General features: G+C 38.3%; 2 protein-coding genes across 4 annotated transcripts; one reads left to right on the top strand and one right to left on the bottom strand.

Moving 5' to 3' along the window:
* Positions 1-246: 246 nt before the first annotated feature.
* rab38b (RAB38b, member of RAS oncogene family) lies at positions 247-10,003 on the top strand. Of its 2 annotated transcripts, none has more exons than XM_061703486.1 (3): positions 247-481; positions 4,882-5,159; positions 6,963-10,003. In XM_061703486.1, the coding sequence occupies exons 1-3, from the start codon at positions 280-282 to the stop codon at positions 7,116-7,118; spliced, it is 636 nt and encodes a 211-aa protein (XP_061559470.1). In that variant the 5' UTR covers positions 247-279; the 3' UTR covers positions 7,119-10,003. The 2 variants fall into 2 exon arrangements, with proteins under 2 accessions (XP_061559470.1, XP_061559471.1); XM_061703487.1 differs by lacking the exon at positions 6,963-10,003 and adding an exon at positions 6,429-6,717.
* On the bottom strand, positions 8,513-16,746 carry bach1b (BTB and CNC homology 1, basic leucine zipper transcription factor 1 b). Of its 2 annotated transcripts, XM_061703481.1 has the most exons (5): positions 16,649-16,746; positions 16,317-16,538; positions 13,447-15,549; positions 11,830-12,036; positions 8,513-11,112 (listed from the first exon to the last, which is right to left on the bottom strand). In XM_061703481.1, exons 2-5 carry the CDS (start codon positions 16,536-16,538, stop codon positions 10,846-10,848), a joined length of 2,799 nt encoding a protein of 932 aa, XP_061559465.1. In that variant the 5' UTR covers positions 16,649-16,746; the 3' UTR covers positions 8,513-10,845. The 2 variants fall into 2 exon arrangements, with proteins under 2 accessions (XP_061559465.1, XP_061559466.1); XM_061703482.1 differs by lacking the exons at positions 8,513-11,112; positions 11,830-12,036 and adding an exon at positions 12,043-12,717.
* Positions 16,747-19,643: the final 2,897 nt, after the last annotated feature.

Here is a 19,643-nt window from a genome sequence, read left to right as displayed (position 1 = left end):
GTTTGAAGCCTGGGTGGGTTGCAGTTGCTCACAAGTTTAGGGTTTTGATAAGTTGACATTTAAGATGCAAGTTGTCAGGACATTAGTTCGAGCGCACTGATGTTTATTCAGCATGCTTATTCCCATATTATTCATATGACCATAATGAGCTCGCCAGCAGGAAGCACGAGTTTGCGCGCTCGGTGGAGGCTGTCCCTGCGCGCTCACGACAGCCCACGGGAGCGTGTCACACGCACGCGCGTTACAGAGAGAGCGAGTTGCGTTCGTGAGAGGTGGAGCATGGCGAGCCCCGGCAAGGAGCACCTGTACAAGGTGCTGGTGATCGGCGACCTGGGCGTGGGCAAGACCTCCATCATCCGCCGCTACGTGCACCACACCTACTCCAACAACTACCGGGCCACCATCGGCGTGGACTTCGCGCTCAAGGTGCTGCAGTGGGACACCGATGAGACGGTGCGCTTGCAGCTGTGGGACATAGCCGGTGAGTAGACCCCCCCCCCCAACGCCACACACACACACTTTTTACATCAACCAAAAGTTTTGTGACTTTACCAGTTTGATGATTTCCTGTCGAACACGTGGAAATTGTGTGTGCTCACTTAACTTCCTCAAATGTTGACTTTTTTTTAGGGAGATTTTAGGGATACAAATTTAAATATTAAAAGTCGAAATATTTTTTTTTTTTTGGGACAAACATTTAGGGGGCGGGACGCAATATTACAAGCATAACTTCGTTTAAAAAAAAAATAAAAAATAAATATATATATATATATTTGTTTTTTTTTTAATATATATATATATATTAATTATTTAGTAATTATTTGAGACAAACAAATAGAAAAGAGGTTATTTTTAAAATAAATACCTAATACATATTTTTTTAAAAGATAAAAAGTCAGATTTTGGGGGATAAAAGACCCTGATACATTTTTATTGAAAAGAAAATAGAATTTTACAAAAATAGTCATTTTGAAGATTCAAAAAATTAAATCAACAAGAAATAGATTACATCTATTTTGTAAGATAAAAAGTGATATTTTCTTTGATAAAGGATCATATTTATGTAAAATGTCATAATATTGTCAGAATAAATTTAGTATTTTTTTCATGAATCTGTATTTTTTTAAATAAATAATGCACTGAAATGAAAACATATTACCAGATTTTTATTTCAAAAAATACAATTTCATTCTATTTAATAATTATATGACAAAATAGTTTTTTTAAGATACATACATTTCATTTTTAGATTAAAAGCGAAATTGTTTTGTTTTTTATAAACGTCATAGCTTAGATTTATTATTCTTATTTTTTTCAATTTGTGATGTTACCAAATTAAATCTTTTTTCAAGATGAAAAGTAGCAATAGTAGCAGTAGTCGTATAAGACTGCAGCTGTGGAACATCACCAGTGAGTTTCATGGACATATTAAATGGCGTTGCGGGTTAGTTTAATCCCCGTCAAACACGAGTAACGTGTTTGCTCACTTGACTTCCTCAAAAATGTCTCTTTTTTAAATTCTAGCGCTTTGGGAAATAAGTGTGAGACAAGCATGCAAAAAAAAATGCTGCATCACCCTTACGCCGCACCGTTTAAAAAAAAATAAAAACTCAGGGCTAAGAATGAATACTTATTTTTTATGATATGAAATTTAAAAAAATGTTGGTAAAGAAAAAAAGGTTAAAAAGTCATAGCATTACAAGAATAAAATCATATTTTCCAAGATAAAATGTTTATTTTTTTCTATTTAAAAAAATTAATTTGTGAATATTCATAATTTTCAAGATAGAAAGTCATTTTTCTATAGAAAGTAAGATAAGATATTACTTCAGTATATATGACTAGAATATTAAAAGAATAAAGTCGTATTTTGTGTTTAAAAAAAGTTTAGCATTCACAATAATTGATTTTATTTTTGTTTATTATTATTTAGTCATATTTCACACCAAAAAAAAGAAACACTATGAGTATAAAGTGCTTATTTTTCAAAATAACCATAGTTTTTAGTAAAAACAAAAAATTTTGTGTCAAAATAAAATCATATTTTAAAAGTAATAGACAAGTTGTATTTTTTGGAATCAGTCCTTTTTTGTAAGAAAAAAGATGAATTAAAAAGTCATATTCCAAGAATAAAAATGTGTTTTCATTCATGACAAAACTCATTCTTTTAAGATAAAAAGTTGGAATTTTTAAATTTTAAAATAAAAAGTCATGTTAACGTAAAAAGTAGTAGTAGAACACAAATAGAGATTTTATTTAGATAAAAAGCTGTTTTTTGTTTGTTTAAAAACAATTATAATGTAACCAGAATGAAGTGATACTTTTGCAAGAAGTGGCAATAGTACAAGACTCAAATTGTAGTGTAATTAATTCCTAAACGAACGTCGGCCTCCTTCGCTCATGTGAGGCTTGTCAGCGTCAAGAAAAAGTCCTTCACGTGGACATTGCGAAACAATTGATGTAACGCACATACACAGCAGGTTACCAATGAGCTCTTTGTCCCGCTTGCACGGAGCGTAACATCCTCATTGGCTGCGTGCCCGTCATGTGATCAGCGGCATTTAACACAATGAGGCACACGCCAAGTATAGCCGAATATTACGAAGATAAAGTTGAGGGGTTTTCGAGTTAAAAGGTTGTATTTCCTCAAGAAAAAAAATATTTAACATAAAACTTATTTCAGGTAAAGTTGTAAAATAAGAATAAAATGTTATTTTTAAAAATCTATATTTTTTATTTAATGTTGCAGTGTTACCAGAACAATTTTTTTAAATTATTAAATCTCTTTTTTTCTCTTTTTCTTTTGGTGAGAATACGTTCATATTTTTGAAGTTTAAAAGTAATATTTCTTTTCAAGAAAAACTATTCTACATGACTAGCTTCATATTTTTTTTACTGAAAAAAAGTCAGTGTTACGAGAATGAAGTCTTTTTTTTTTTTTTGTCAAGACGAGAAGTCATGATTTTTAAGAAGAAATAGAGTAATAGTCTGGATTTAAAGTTCTTTTTAATTTAAATTAAAAGTTGGAATATTCTGTGAATAAAGTTGTAATTTTGTAATGATAAAATGTCATAATATGATGAGAAAAAAAATATATATACTTATATATATATTTATGTAGTTATTTTATTATTTTTTGTTACCACTGTCACTAATCAGTTAACAGTGGCAAAAAGTCTGTACGGTAGCTGTGTTTATTTTTTGTCCGCAAAGGAGGAAGTGCAGGGTGCACATCCTGTCACATGGCTGCCATTTGTTTCGCAGATGGGAAATGTCATGACGACGACAGCTAAAACCTGCTCTTACACACACACGAGCGGGTCTTGTGTAAATAGTCGTCGTTGGCGTCAACAAGCGTGGATCTGTGTGCACTGCAGGAATGTGCTGCCACGTCTTAAACTAAACCATCAACACGACAACAATGTCCATTAGTGTGTGTGCGTGTGTGTGTACCGTCGTGTGGAATTGTGTGTGTCACGGCAAATCAAGAGCGATTTGGTAACGTGACGGATGACGACTGCAATGGGCGCCTTCATTGTGATACTAAAACAGAATGTTACCAAAATGAAATTGTATTTTTCCAAGTATAAAGTCGTAATATTCCCAAAATCGAATTGTACCGTTGGGGGGAAAAAGTTTCAAATCATGAGAATGAAGTCCGATTTGTTAAATAATGTTGTACTTTTACAAGATGAAAAGCTGTATTTTTTTTTGAAGATTGTAATTTTGCTAGAATAAAGTTTCGTTTTTGTTTTTTAGATAAAAGGCTTATCTTTTTCCAAGAAAAAAGTCATATAAATTTAATTTGAATTAAAAATGTTTATTTTAATTTAAATACCGAAATAAACTTGTATATATATTTTTAATGATCTTACATTCATAATAAAAATACATTTGTATATTTATGAGATCAAATATATTCTTTAAAAGACAAAAAAGTCAAATTATTAGCGTAATAAAAGTCTTAATTTTAGACAAGAATTTATAATTTTTTCTCCAGAAAAGTTAGAAAGTTAAGAAAAACAAACAAAAAATAAACAAAAAACCTTAATAATCCAAGAATTAAGTTTTTTTTTTTTTTTTTTTTTTTTTTTTTACAAAACATTTTTTCAAGTTCTACTATTAAGACAATAAAGTTGTTGGGTTTTTCTTTTCAATAAAAATGTCATAATTTAAAAATTAAGTTTTCAAATTTTTTTCAAGATAAAATATCAATACTTTAAAGAAAAACTCAAAATATTATAATAGTCCTATTAAGTAGTTGTAATTAGATTTTTTTAAACCATACAATTTTGTTTGACACAAAACACTAGAAATATTACAAAACCCTATATTACAAAATTATGGTATGCAATAAAATGTTATCTTTTCCAACAAAAATAAAAAATATATAAATAAAAGTTTAAAAGAAATGTTTTTTTCAAGAAAAAAGTTGTAATATTTCGAGAGTAAAGTATTTTTTTGAGTAAAAAGTTTTTATCTAGAAAAAAAACATTTTAAAAAAGTGACAATATTATGAGAGTATTTTTTTTCAATATGTGTGCATGTTTCCAAGATGTCAGATTACAAAAAATAAAAACGTTTTAATACATCTTTTTAAATATATTTTACCCCCCAAAAGAATCATCATATGAAGTGAATCAAGTAGTATTTTTTGGGATAAAAACTACATTTATTTTTGTAGAAAATGTGGTAATATTCTGAGAATTAACTCTTTTTTTAATGCGTGTCCTTTTTATGATTGCATTTTTTTTTCAGATAAAAAGTCGATAAAATTCAAATTTCCAAAGTAAAAACTCATGATTAAAATGTACTTTTTTTTCACCCCACCCAGATCGAACATGTTAATAAATGTGCGTGTTATGGCGTAATGTTTTGCAGGCCAGGAGCGCTTCGGCAACATGACGCGGGTGTATTACCGCGAGGCGACGGGGGCGTTCATCGTGTTCGACGTGACGCGTCCCAGCACGTTCGAGGCGGTGCTCAAGTGGAAGGAGGACCTGGACTCCAAGCTGACGTTGGCCGACGGCCGCGCCGTCGCCACCGTGCTGCTGGCCAACAAGTGCGAGCAGGGCCGCGCGCTCCCCTCCAACGGAGTCAAGATGGAGCAGTTCTGCAGGGAGCACGGATTCGCCGGCTGCTTCGAGACCTCCGCCAAGGTCGCCTTTCATATTTTTCCATGCGTGTCGATGACATACAGTGGATGGAAAAAGTCTACACACCCCTGTTCAAATGTTAGATTTCGGTGATCTAAAAATAAAAGATGAAGATAAATCAATTTAAAAACTTTTTCCAAAATTAGCGTGACCTCTAACCAGTTGACAAATGACTTTTTGGGGGGAGAAAAGTAAAACTAAATAACTGGGATACTGTAATTGCACAAGTGTGCACACCCTCTTATAAATGGGGACGTCGCTGTGTGCTCATTCAAACTCAAGTTAGAAGGGAATCAGCACACACCTGCCACCCTTTAGAGTGCCTCTGATTAAGCCCAAATAAAATTCCGCTGTTCTAGTAGGCTTTTCCTGACATTTTTTGTAGGCACATCTTCCAGCACAAGCCGTTGTCCGCTGAGAGCTCGTTTATTGATGCTGCATTGGACAAAAATTATATTGAAAAATTGGGTAATTTTGTTTTCTTTTTTAAAGTCTATGTCATTGTTTAACACGCATTTTTAATGTAAGCTTTTTTTAAAATTTCAAATACCAATTGAAATTGGCGGCACGGTGGTCAACTGGTTAGAGCGTCAGCCTCACAGTTCTGAGGACCGGGGTTCAATCCCCGGCCCCGCCTGTGTGGAGTTTCCATGTTCTCCCCGTGCCTGGGTGGGTTTTCTCCGGGCACTCTGGTTTCTTCCACCGACCCAAAAACATGCATGGTAGGTTAATTGAAGACTCTAAATTGCCCGTAGGTGTGAATATGAGTGTGAATGGTTGTTTGTTTATGTATGCCCTGCGATTGGCTGGCAACCAGTTCAAGGTGTACCCCGCCTCGTGCCCGATGACAGCTGGGATAGGCTCCAGCACGCCCGTGACCCTAGTGAGGAGAAGCGGCTCAGAAAATGGATGGATTAAAATGTTTTTTATGTTGACAAAATGCAAATATAACTGAAATTTGTGTGATCTTTGAAAGTTGCTTTTAAATAACGTAAATAAATTGTATCTTTAAAGCATTTTTTACATATTATTACACGTTTAAATGCTATTTTGTTTAAAGACTGCAAAACATTTTGGAAATAAATTGAAAAAATAATGAATTGTTAAATATTAAAAATCAAAATGTGGAAAAAAAAAAAAAATCTGCTTGATTGTTTCAAAAAAAAGTTTGTTTTTTTTTAGATATTTATCTGCATCACTGTTAAAATGTGAAAAAGAAAATTGGTAGATAATGTTAATCCATCCATTTTCAACACCGCTTATCCTGGTTAGGGTCGCGGGGCGCTGGAGCCTATCCCAGCTGACTTCGGGCGAAAGGCGGACTACACCCTGAACTGGTCGCCAGTCAGTCGCACGACACATAGAGACACGGACAACCATTCACACTGTCACTGAGTGGGAACTGAGGCCACGCTGCCTGCACTAAAGTCAGGCGAGTGTACCACTACACCATCAGTGACCGTAGATAATATTACAAAATTAAATTTGCGTCACTTAAAAAAATTTAAGAAAAATAACTAAAATCAGTCATTACTAAGATTTAAACAAAAATTCGATAAAATACTTCATCAATGCCATTTTTACAAGTTGTTTTTTAATTAGAAAAAAATCGATATACATTTTCAAAACATTTTTTTTTTAAATAACTGAAGTCTGTAAACAAAAGTAAATTTGTATTTTGTTTTAAAATGTAAACGTGTACTTTTTTCTCAATTAAAAAAGTTGAAAAAGTGTCAGTCATTAGAGGGTGTACCTAATGAAGTGTCCCATGAGTCTGTAACGTGATCCTCCTCCTTCTTGTCACAGGACAACCTGAACATCGATGAGGCGGCCAACTTCCTGGTGAAGCACATCATGGCAAGCGAGCACGCCTTCCTGAGGAGAGCAGCCGCGCCCGAAATCACACTGAGACTCGACCGACAACCCCGCCAGTCAGACGGATGCGCCGGATGCTTCAAGTGACCTGAAGAAGTTCCACACAAACTCCATTTTGCACACCTTTTAGTTTCAAATCCTCTTTTTTTTTTTATTTATTTATTTTTTTTTTTTAACTTATTTGCCTTATTTTAACAACTGACACAGACGGAACTGTAGAATATTTCTTCGATTATCTTTCAATCATCAGTCACTTTAGTCACATCAAAATTCATAGGAAATTCTAATTTCATAAAACGAAAAACAATGCTGACGGAACCGTGTGTGAGTGAGTGAGAGAGAGAGAGAGAGAGAGAGAGAGGGGAAGATTTTAATCATTTAAAAAAATTAATGTTTGAACAATGATGCCCATTTTAGTTCTATTATTTCTCTTGGACTTTTTAAAAACAATGATGTAGTCACTTTTTTTTCAGCAGAAAAGTCGCAGTAGTACAAGAATATCGTACTTTATTTTCAAGTAATAAGTCACATTTCCAACACAAAAAAACAATATTGTGTAAAGGAAGTGATATTTTTTAATAGATAAAAAGAAACACTTTGAAGATGTGCAAATAAGGATTGTTTAAACAAAGTATAATACTTTATTGTGAAGTTTAAAAAATAATAAAATAAAAATTTTTGGGGATAGTTTACATTTTTTTTATACTAACTCAGTTTGTCATTGTTAAAAGATACTTTTTAATGGGTTAGAATTTGTTGTAAAACTGGAAATGTCAAGATAAATTATCTTAAATATTGTTTTTGTAACTGTGATAATAATTTTAATCTGCATAATTTTAATTTCTTAATATAAATGTATTTTTTTAAATTGAGACTATAAAACAATTTCTGAGGTTTTAAACTGTTTTGCAGTTGTACTAATGTCGTGGCTGCTGTGTGTGTGTGTGTTTTACTGTTTGCAGCATTAGGACACTAAAGGGCTAAAACAGTGTGTCATGCGTGTCCCACACATACGTTAAGTCACATCATATTTCTCCAAATATACAATTTTTTATTTATTTATTATTATTATTTTTTTTTACATTAAATTATTTATTTATTTTTAAACATAATATAGAATGTTATCTTTATTTATTGTACAGTTGCGCAGCTCCCCACATTACATTGTGCTAATAGTTGCTACGGTAACAGCAAGATGACAACCTGAGTAGAGAAAGTACTGGGATACGGATTTTACATCTTTCCTTATAGTCTGCTGCTATTTCAAATGAGAGGCAGTGCGAGAAAAGATTTTGTGCATTTAGTCGGGTAAAATTTATGATGGGAAATGCTAACGTGCTAACAGTTGTTTTGCTAACATATAGCAAGATAGCAATCTGAGTACAGAAAGCTCTAAGGATAGAGCAAAACAATTATAAAATGCTAACAGTTGGTATGCTAACACATAGCAAGATGACAGCCTGAGGGGGGGGAAGAAAAAAAAAAAAACGTGCTCAGACAGGTCCGGAAGGGGTTTTCATCTTGACGTGTAGTTGTGTACTACATTTGATGTGAATAGCTAAAATGCTAACCTGCAGTTGGTATGCGAAGATATAGCAAGATAGCAACCTGAGTTTAAGTACAGAAAATGCAATGCTAATATTATTTTGTCATCTTTTCAATGTCACTCCCCTTTAAAACTTTGTTCTGCGTGACAGAAATTTTCAATTAAAAAAATCTATCAGAATACAAAGACGCACAGTGGCATCTTAAAAACTCCACTGTGGCACAGCAAAACTCTTCCGGCATAAAAAGAATACAAATCCTCCTTTCTGTTTGACCGAACATTCGAACAGGACAAAGAAAGAAAGAAAAAAATAGCTACAGAAAATGCTAAGGGAGATTGATAAGGATGATACATCTCACTGTGAAGTCGGCCATCTTTTCTGATGAGAATCGCTACAAATGCTAACCGTTGTTATGCAAACATATAGCAAGATAGCCACCTCACTGCAGAAAGTCACTACACCATTACACCTGTATTTAGGTACTGTGTGTCGTGAGAATTGCTAACATATATAGCAAGATAGAAATCTGAGTACAAATAAAAGCACTAAGGCAGATCAAGTAGAAGTTTACAATCTTACAACGGTTGAACGGGTATTTCACGTGACATTTGTTTACATGTTAACAGTCGGTATGCTAAAACAACAAGCTAGGAACCTGAGTTTGAGTGCAGCAAATGCAAAACGTGCTAATACGCGCCCTCGAGGATTCGACATCTTTCCGTGTACTTGTGCATTATGTCTGATGACAATTGCACAAATTTTAACATGTAGACGTTAGATAGCAACCTGAGAAGGTAAAGCGCTACGGCAGATTCTGAGGAGTTTGCGTCAAACCCTAAAATCAAGTAGGCCTACTATTGCAAGTGTTAATTGCTAACGTGCTAAAAGTTGCTACCATACGGGCAACCTGAGTTTGAGTATAGAAAATGCCAACGCAGATTGATGAGGATTTTTTTGTTTCTCACCATGTAGTCCTTTACTATTTGTAATGAGAATTGCCAAAATTCTAACATACAGCAAGATTAACGGACTACGACTGAGTACGCGCAAAGGCAGCTCAATAAGGATTTTATACTCTTGCACCTGTAGTCAATGCTAACATGCAAACAGTCATGAAACGCATTCGGGATCTTCTTCCTGTTGAATTGCTCCACCATTTTGACAGGGATTAGAATCCCATTATCACGCACCAGCAACATTTCCCATAGATGACAACGTTTCAACTAAACGCGTTGTCGCCCCTTTCGCAAACCTCTGGCGCCCTCTGGTGACATTGTGGTCACCTTACAACTTTTTCATAACGACGCATTTAATGACCACACGGAAAGTCGGACATTTAATGACTCCCTATGAGAACGAAGAGTTGATTTTTTGTTACCCCAATAAAAGAGCCCAAATGAACATTTTAATTGTTTTACTTCAACACTGGTGACTATATACGTCATAAGTTAGAACATTTAAAGTGTTGTGTGTGTTTTGAGAGGAAATGGAATGAAGAAACGTCTTTGGCACCACTGTTGTTAGAAAACACAACAATTCTTCAAATCAACTTGAGTTGCTACTTTTACACACATTATTGTGGTCCAACTGGAAATGCTGTGTTTGATAGTAAATCCGTACATATTTGCACATGTAAAAGTTGCCAAGGATGAAAAGTCGGTAGTAAAACATTTACAGGAGAAAAAAAATTCAAAAACCATTGAAGAAATGAATATAAATATACTAGAATCTTTCAATTCCTGACTCTTGGCTGGACATTAATGGGTGAGTGTACTCGTTAAAGCACGGGTGGGCAAAGTACGGCCCGGCGCATTTACATCTTGTAATGTTTGCTGCAGTAATTTAGCGCTTTTCCTAAAATTAGTTAATTTGTTTTATTCATTTATTTCATTAAATATTTGTTTAATTAGTTCATTTTAAATAATATAATAACAATAAATATTTAATATTTTGAAACAATTGAATTGTTTAATTTGATAAAATGTTCGGTCAATGATACAATTTTAAAAAGGACAAATAATTGTTATTTAACAAAATGATTACAGCATACATAAACAGTTTAACTTTCTACGAATGACGCCTGTGTATTTTAAAATAAAATTTGGCTCTTGAACACAAACTTTTTCCCACCCCTGCTTTAAATGATCAAAACTGTGCCTCGTACAAATATAGATGCTGGTGTTCACTTCCAAATATGGTCAAGGAAGTTCATATTTATGACATAAAAAAAGAAAAATAAGACAAGAAATAACTGATTTTTAAAAAAATCAGCAATCCTTCATGTCCATTCTCATGTTCTCTAAATGTTCTTGAGTCTCGGCTGGCGTTGCGGAAGATAAGTGAGGCGTCAAGAGTAGGGCGTCAAGGTGTGATACGAGGGAGCAATGGGGGTCAAGGAGTCGTAGCTGCTCTGGCCTGAGGTCTCGGGCCTTGCCACAGACGCGCTCACTGAGTGCCGTGACGCTGAGGCGCGTGGTGGTCTCCAGATGATGAAGTTGGTTCTTCTCCACGAGGAGCTTCTCACGCTCGCACTTCTGAGGCACAAACACAAACACACGCATTGTACTGAACTCGTGTAATGGGCAGTTCGATTGACTTACTCAAGCAGCTGCCAACTGACTAAACAGCTGACTAAAAAAACTAACTCACTCACTTACAGACTGCCAAACCAACCAAACAACCAACTACTACTACAACAGGCTCTGATAGTGCACTAAATAAGTGCACTCCATTTATCATTTTACTACTTAACAAGCCACCAAACTAACTCACTCACTCACTCACAGACTTACTAACTAATTAACCAACTACTTGACTGACTAACCGACTGACAGACTTACTAACTCGCTCACCGCCTGACTAACACACTCACTTGCTCACTCACTGATTGACCAACCACCAAACAACTGGCTACTTAGCTAATTAACTAACTAGTAACTAACATGCTGACAAACTCACTGACTGCATGACTAACTCATTAGCTAACCCACTGATCAACCAACCAACCAAGCAAACAACTGACTACTACTTAGCCAGATAACAAACTGACTAACTGATTAACTGTCAGACCTACCAACTAAGCAATTAATTCACTTACTCAACTCAATCAACTGGCTAACTAAATAAATGACTGACTAACTAACTCATCACCTGATTCTGTCTTATAAAATTGTACAACATTGCCCCATTTCCTGTTCCCTCTATTGCTTGAAGACCGACGTATCGATTATTCGTGTCTGTTTGGCTCTTACCAGCTTGTTGATTTCCTCCTGCAGGTTGGCGATGCACTCCAGCTTCCTCTTGCGGCAGCGTTGTGCGGCCAGTCTGTTTTTGCTACGCCGCCGGATATCATGGATCAAATCTAGCTGCTGGCGTGTCAATGCGTGCTGACTTAGCAGATTCTGCAGGTCCACGCGGTTCAGACGCACAGCGTAATCCACAGAGAATGGAAGATTAACCTGATAAAAAAACACCACAACAAACGTGTTATCTGTGTCAGCACTCTAACAATCAGTCGTGCCCTCAGGCTAATAGTCTCTCTTGTGAGCACACTTGCAATCAGTCGCATGTTAGCGTGTCAATGATCACTCATGTTTGCACTCTTAACAGTCAGTTTAGTTAGCATGCTAAGGGTTAGCATGCCAACAATCAGTTGTATTAGCACACTAACAGTCTTGTAAGCACTCTTAGCACCATTATAGTGTAGTTAGCACTCTAATGACTAGCATTCTAACAATTAATCTTGTACGCACTCTAATGATTGGCATGCAAGCCATAAGTCTTACTAGCCCTCAAATGCTGCGTTCACACTCGACGCAAATTGAACCATTCAAGCGACATGCTTACATATAAAGTCATTGCAAGCGCATAAATAGGCACAAAACTGTGCCGGGCGACGTATGATGCGCGATGCAAGCGGGGCGAGCACGTGAAAATTTGCTTCTTCGCCCATTCACTCAGGTTGGAAAATGTGAAATTCAAGCCACAAATCGCATCACGAGAGCCAATCAACTTGGAGGATGGTGAGCGAAGGGCCAGTCTGGCGGTTGGGGTGTTGCGCTGGCCCCCATGGCCACTCAGAGCACATCGTCGCCGGCTGCAAGTTTCGTGGGGTCGTGGGCTGGAAGTGAACTAGGAAGCTAGGAAGGGAAAAAAAAATCATAGGAACCAGCCTGGGGATGCGTAGCACTGGCCGTGGCCACTCACAGCGCACCGTCGTCGGATACGAGGGCCGTGGGGCAGCAGGGAAAATGAGGCAAATGCGAGTATAAATAACTCTCACAATCAAACTCTTGCAAGTAACGCAAGGCGTAAGTTCACTTCGCTTCCAGTGTGAACGTGGTATAACAATCAGTCTTGTTAGCACCGTTAGCAACCTAACAATCAGTTCTGTTAGCACTCTAACAATGCTATTAGCACTCTAACGGTTAACACTTGAACAGTCTTGTTAGCACTCTAACAATCAGTCTTGTGCACTTAAGACATGATTAAAAACATAATTTATTGTACATATACACACACGCTAGCTTAGCATGAGCTCAGTTACATTTGTGACTGAACTGTCAATCATTAAATTGGGGATTGACTTGGCAATGACATCATCAAACCAAGCTCTGCCGGCCAATAAACAAACAATGGGCTGTGAGTGCACGCACGCGGGCACACACCCACACACATATGCACACACATTTACTAGTAAATAATTAACTGGTCAACATAGCAACCCCATGCAAACATTTGCAAACGAGTTTCCAAGAAATCCATGACTAACAGTAATTGTAGGTCTTTTCAGTATTTCTCCAGCAGCCCATTTAGACAACATACTAGTTGGGTCTGAGTCAATAGTGCCTGTACTGGTCAGTACTCACCTGTCTGGCCCGTTCTCTGGGGCACCATTCTCCGTCGCCGTCAGTCTCCGAGTCTCCATCCTCACCTGAGTTGAGAGACGACAGGCCCGACTGGGAGGCTCCCTCACTCTCGGACAGCATGCCTCCTTTCCACTGAGTTCCACCTCGCTCCGGGTCCTGATTCTGTGCTCGGAAGGGGTACTTGAGGTCCACCTGGAGCCAGCTCTGATGAGAGGGGCTCGGGTCGGACCCAGGGTACTCTGCTCCCTCCTCGTCTCCCGGAGCTTTACTTTTCAGGGTGACACCTGGGACTAGATTGGGATCACTAGAGAACCGTCTTCCTGGTTCTTGTTCTTGTTCTATGATTTTCTGATGGAATTGGGAAGAGTCGGACCCGGAATTTGTGTCCAGGTTGTCTCCTTTGGGATCTCTTGGAAGATCTGCTCCATCCTTGCATAGTCTTCCAAGACATTCAACTCTCCATGTGGCAACAGAAAATTTCATTTCTGGTCTTTGTTTACCATCTTTTGCGATGGTGTCCTGATGGAAAGGGCCTGCGTCGGACATAGGACACATGTCAACGTCCTTCCAGCCCGTTAGTGTTCTGGGACCTTCAACTTTCCGGGCGGAAATTGCTACCAGACCTAGACCACCGGAGAACCTTGTTCCTGGTCCTTGTTCTTCGACTTTTGTGATAGTGCTTTGATGAGAGAGGACAAAGTTGGACCTGGGTTCCAAGCTGGTGCCATATCCTGAATCCTCGGCTAGGTCCATGAGACCTTTTAGTCTACTGGGAACTTCATCTTTCAGGGTAGCACCTGGAACCAGCTTGGGATCATGAAAAAAACTTGTTCCTGGTCCTTTTTCATCATCTTCTGTGATAGTGTTTTGATGAGAGGGGCCAGAGTCGGACCTGAGATACTCTGGTCCATGCTGGTGTCTGGGAGCTTCAGCTTTCTGGATGGCACCTTCAACTTGATCAGGACCAGCAGAAAATCTCCTTCTTGGTCCTTGTTCTCTCTCTTCTGTAGAGGTTTTCTGATGATAGGGGCTATAATTAGACCTGAGACACCCATCCAGGTCCTTGCATCCTGCTAGTCTTGAAGTTAGTCGAGTTTCACGAGGTACCAGAACACGACCACCAAAAAACCTTGTTCCTGGTCCTTGTTCCTCTATGATGCTTTTCTGACATGAGGGGACCAAGTCAAACCTGGGACCCTTTTTGGAACCATTTCCTGAAGGTTCTGCTTCATTCTTGCCCTCTTTTTGGCTTCCAGGATCTTCATCTTTTTGGGTAGCAGCTGGAACCATCTTGGGACCACCAGAGAATAGGGGTCCCGGTCCTTGTTTTCTGTCTTCTGTGATGGGGTCCTGATAATAGGGGACTGCGTCGGACCTGGGACTCACATTGGCATCATTTCTTGGAAGATGGTCTCGATCCTTGCACCCTGTAAGTCTTCTGGGAAGTTCAGCTTTCTGCGTGGTACCTCGTACTAGCTCGGGACCACCTGAGGACCTTGTTCCTGGTCCTTGTTCTACATCTTCTGATATTGTGTCCTGATGAAAGGGGCCTGAATTGGATCTGGGACTCTTGTCCACTTTGTCTCCCTTGCTGCTGCCATTTCCCAGAGGCTTTGTTGCATCCTGGCATCCAGTAATTTCTGTTATTAGATTGGGACCACTGCAGAACCTGGTTCCTTCTTCAAAGGCCTCCTTTAATCCGCAATGTTTCTGAGGTATCTCTTTCCCACAAGCCAGCTGGAACTTGCGATACTTGGGTCCTCCTGTGCCCCCATCTGGAAAAAATGAGAATATGGCCCTCCTGTCATTCCCCTCCATGCAGCCAGGTGGAGCAGCTTCCCTCGCCAGTGGTTTGACAGCTTTGTGGTGATCGTCCTCCTCCTGGCTTTTCTGCTTCTTTATACAGCACCTCTTCCTCCTTGATGGCGGCGGAGGCAGGTCCGAGCTGAACTTGGGGAGCAGGAAGTCGAAACAGGCGTAGTCCAGGTCTCGGAAGCCCAGCACGGACGCTGCCTGGCGGATTTCCAGGATGTTGTGTTTACCGAAGAGCAGCTCGGACGTGTAGGCAAACGTCAGCAGCGGCTCAAATCCGCCCACGGTTACCTATGGAGACAGGAAAATGTACATCATGATTGTCTGCTGCCACTTTTTTTGGAATGTGAAACATGCCGAATAAATGTGGCTGCTACATTAGGTCCACCACCCAACGAAATCCAATACACCAAAGGATTGGCGTAGTTAATGTGTCCAATGGATAAACAATGTGACTTCATCCTCAGGAACAAACATTTTTATGGATTGGCCCCTTCATTAGGTACACCTTCCAATAAGATCCAATACAAAAACAAAAAAAATCTTCATAGTACTTGTTTATTTTTTTAGGTGTACCTAAGGAAGTGTCCAGTGAGCAACGTGTAGCGTAAACAAACAAGTAAAGTGACGTCATGCATAGGTTTTAGAATTTTTATAAACATCACCACTTTATTAGGTACAGCTTCCAACTTGAAGAAAAAAAACTTCAAAGCATGATTGAGGTTATTAGGTGGGAGATGTACCTAAACAAGTGTCCAGCGAGGCAACGCACACGTGTAAGCTCAGCATAGTGACGTCATTGTCAGAAAAAAAACATTGTTATGCATTGGCCACTTAATTAGGTAAGCCCTTAAAGACACCCAATACAAAAGAATTAGGTGTACCTAATGAGGTGTCCGGTTAGAGGCGTCATTCTCAGAAATAAACATCGTTCTACATTGGCCACTTAATTAGGTACACCCTCAACATCCAGGTGTACCTAATCAAGTGGACCAGGGAGCGCACGTGTCGTCCTTCAGGGGTAATCACTCGTGACGTCGCCCTCAGGCAGCTCTCACCTCGGGTGGCAGCGTGACGTCATCGTCCTCGCGCGCCTGGGCGCGTGGGAGCCTTGCGGCGAAGTAGTCGCTGCACGAGGCCAGCACGGCGCGGTGGGCGTGGAAACGGCGGCCGTCTACCTGCACGGTGACGTCACAAAGAGCGTCGCGCAGCCGCAGTTCGTCCAAGCGCCGCAGTACGCGCGCCGGGTGCGCCGCGCACGCGTACGTGTACGACGGCATCTGCGCGCGCGCGCACACGCATGCACACACACAACGGTGTCACAGCAACTTATCACGCATTAGAAATGAACTAAATGATGATAATAATGCTAATAATAAGCCAGGCTTACCTGTTTGTAGCCTCGTCCAGGTTCTTTAGAGGTTATGACGACTTTGAGATAAGCTTAGCGAGCTTCACACACTCATCTGTCAAAGTGTGTGTGAGGGAGTGAGCTAGTGTGCGCGCGCGCGTGTGTGTGAGTGTTGCAACAGCGCTGACTCATGCTGATAAAAGATGAGCAAGCATGTTTTCCCGTCCAACACCATTCCCGCCCGCCCTCCCGCTCTACGAACACACTTCCTGGAAAGACAAACTATAAGGCATAATACAAATAAATACCTACATTTAAAACATTACATTTTTCACAGACAGATTCCCCCCCCCCCCCCCCCCCCTATGTAATCCTCCTATAGGGGCCATTCATGAATCTGCATCATAATCATCATATCACTTTTTTTTAACTCCACTATATTAAAAAAAAACGCACCAAATGTGCAGAAAATTTAGTTTTCATTTGAAAATGAAATAGAATTGTTTAAATTCAATGCAGTTTTTACTTCAATTTAGATTAATTTTTTGACATTTTGTTTTTGTCTTTGTTATTATTGAAATGGACTGTACTTTTTGTTTTTTTATTAGAATGTTTTTATTTTATTCCACGTGCATTTCTCATTTAAATTGAAATGTATTTTATTTATTATTTTTATTTCTCAGTTGTTTTGTTATTATTTAAATGTCATTTAATTTTTGTGGGTTATTTCTTTCAATTTGTTAACTGAATTTTAATGGTTTCATTGTAATTTTTCAAAATGTATTTCAATTTTTTTTATTTATTTTAAAAAGTCTCGATAATGTGTACAAATGTATCTGAATATGACCATCAATTTTAATAAAGGCTGAAATAAATAAATAAATAAATTCATGTAAAATACAATAAATGTAACAATGTAAAATACAAGTCAAATAAAATATATAATGAAAAAAAATCATGATTTTAATATTAATAATCATAAATATAACTACACCTAATCAATACAGTCAATACATACAGTATAATAAACATTTGTGTTATTGTTTAAAAACAGGAAAATAACTCCTAATTCCTACCTAATTTCTGTATTCAAAATCTTTTCAATTATTTCTCAAGCAATTTTCTACTTTGGGTGGATTTTTCTTTCTTTCTTAGCTGTAAACTGTAATCATAAGAGACATAGATCACGATACAATACATCATTCTGTGTGCAATGAAAGAGTTTTACTTTTCTAATTGAACTACTGAAGTAAATTCAGTTTTTGAACCTTATCCACATTTATTGAAAGAACAATATTTGCTATTTTATGTTTTAAATATAGCTGAAAACAAGAAAAATAAAGCGTGTGTGTGTGTTTTAGATGCCACTAAAAGCAGAAGTGTGGTCAGATTGTGAAACAAGTGTCCCGGCGACCAATCGGGTGACTGCTTTAAATCAACTTCCTGTTTCCATGGAAGAAAGACTTTAAGCATGCGCGTGTTGGAATAAAGTTCGCTTTATTCAAAGATTGTTGTTGAGCGTTTCAGCTTCGACACATCAGCGCTTGCATCCACTTCATCCGTCAACCAATGGCAAGCTCGCCTCGTTTCCTTCTCGCCGTAACAGGAAGTGGACTGGCAAATAAGATGGAGGGGCTTGGATGACTCAGGCAGCCGATTATGACTTACTGGCTGGACTATTCGACTATTTACATCTACTCTCGAGTTCCGCATATCCAACTGTGTTTCAATGTACTGATGCATGCACACACATGACCCTATCCCTTTAAAACTAACCATAACCTAACCCAAACCCGAACCAAAACGCTATACATTCTGTTACATTTACTGAAGTAACTTTTTGAATAAAGTTTATTTGTGAGAGTAGTTTTAACTTGTACTTGACTATTTTTATGAAGAAGAAACACTACTTTTACTCGGTTACATTGAGCTACATTCCCCTAGCTACTTTTATTTGTATTTATCTCTTATTGTTATCGTGCGATCTATTGGTTTTGGGTCATCAAAGAGAATTCTGCCTCTGGCGCTTCGCACATGACTCTGTTTTGCCAATCCAACGTAATCACTAGCGACATTTGACTTCATTTCACTCATCAAACGGAGCCAGGAAGTCACATGACCGCGTGCGAAGTGCCCACGGCCTCAGACACAAGCAACGTTTACTGTGTGACAGATTTTTGTGTGAAGCTTGGCAGAAACAACGATCGCAGTGCTGGCCTCACATTCAATATATGTTCACTTTACAAACTAGAAAATGCTATGTGAGCTGTCATCTGTGTCTGCCTAAAAATGTCCGCATTTCAGCCTACAAGAGCTCTACTTCGAACTTCGCGGTTTTCTATATAATCTGTGCCTGGGGAGCCGATTGCGCTGTTTTGTTTGGGACTTCCAGGACAAAACCCAGCTATATACGAGGCTTCATATGTCGGGGTGAAAGCGCCGTATTGGGCAACCCGGTCTGTGTGTGCACACCGTGAGTCCGCGAGGTGCGTTCAGAGACACTGTAAATGGGAGCGAATGTGTTCTTTGGGACATAATTGTAAAAATTGATGACTAGGAAAATCATTATTTATATCAGTATGCTTTAGTTAAAACACTGCACGATCACACTGACATAATATGGAACTAATTATGTTTTTATTGGAAGAAAAAATATCTTGTTAATATAGTGTGTAATATGTTAATACAGTCAGTAATATGCAGTTATCATTGTCCTTTCACCATCGTTCCTTTCACAATGTGTTGTGTATTTTTGTTTTTCGCATTAAGGACAACATTCCTGTTTTTGTTTGATTTCCTCATTGAAAAAAAAGACTACTGGCTACTAGTCTGGGCTGAATGGGTGGCAACAATGAGGATATGAAATGGCAATATTTTGAGGGAAAGGCCGTCAGCAACAAAAAAAGAACGATAAACTAGTTGTTTTTTTTTGAACGGTGAATTGCTTTCAAATTTTTTTTATTGTGAACTATGAACTGAACTAGTTCATTTTTGGAACGGTGAACTGAACATTGAACTAGTTTGCGTAGAAAAT

This window comes from Phycodurus eques, chromosome 17 (assembly GCF_024500275.1).
Source record: "Phycodurus eques isolate BA_2022a chromosome 17, UOR_Pequ_1.1, whole genome shotgun sequence".
In the NCBI taxonomy this organism is placed as follows: domain Eukaryota; kingdom Metazoa; phylum Chordata; class Actinopteri; order Syngnathiformes; family Syngnathidae; genus Phycodurus; species Phycodurus eques.
The sequence above is the reverse complement of the archived record's forward strand: the minus strand, read 5'-3'. Positions and strand labels throughout refer to the sequence as shown.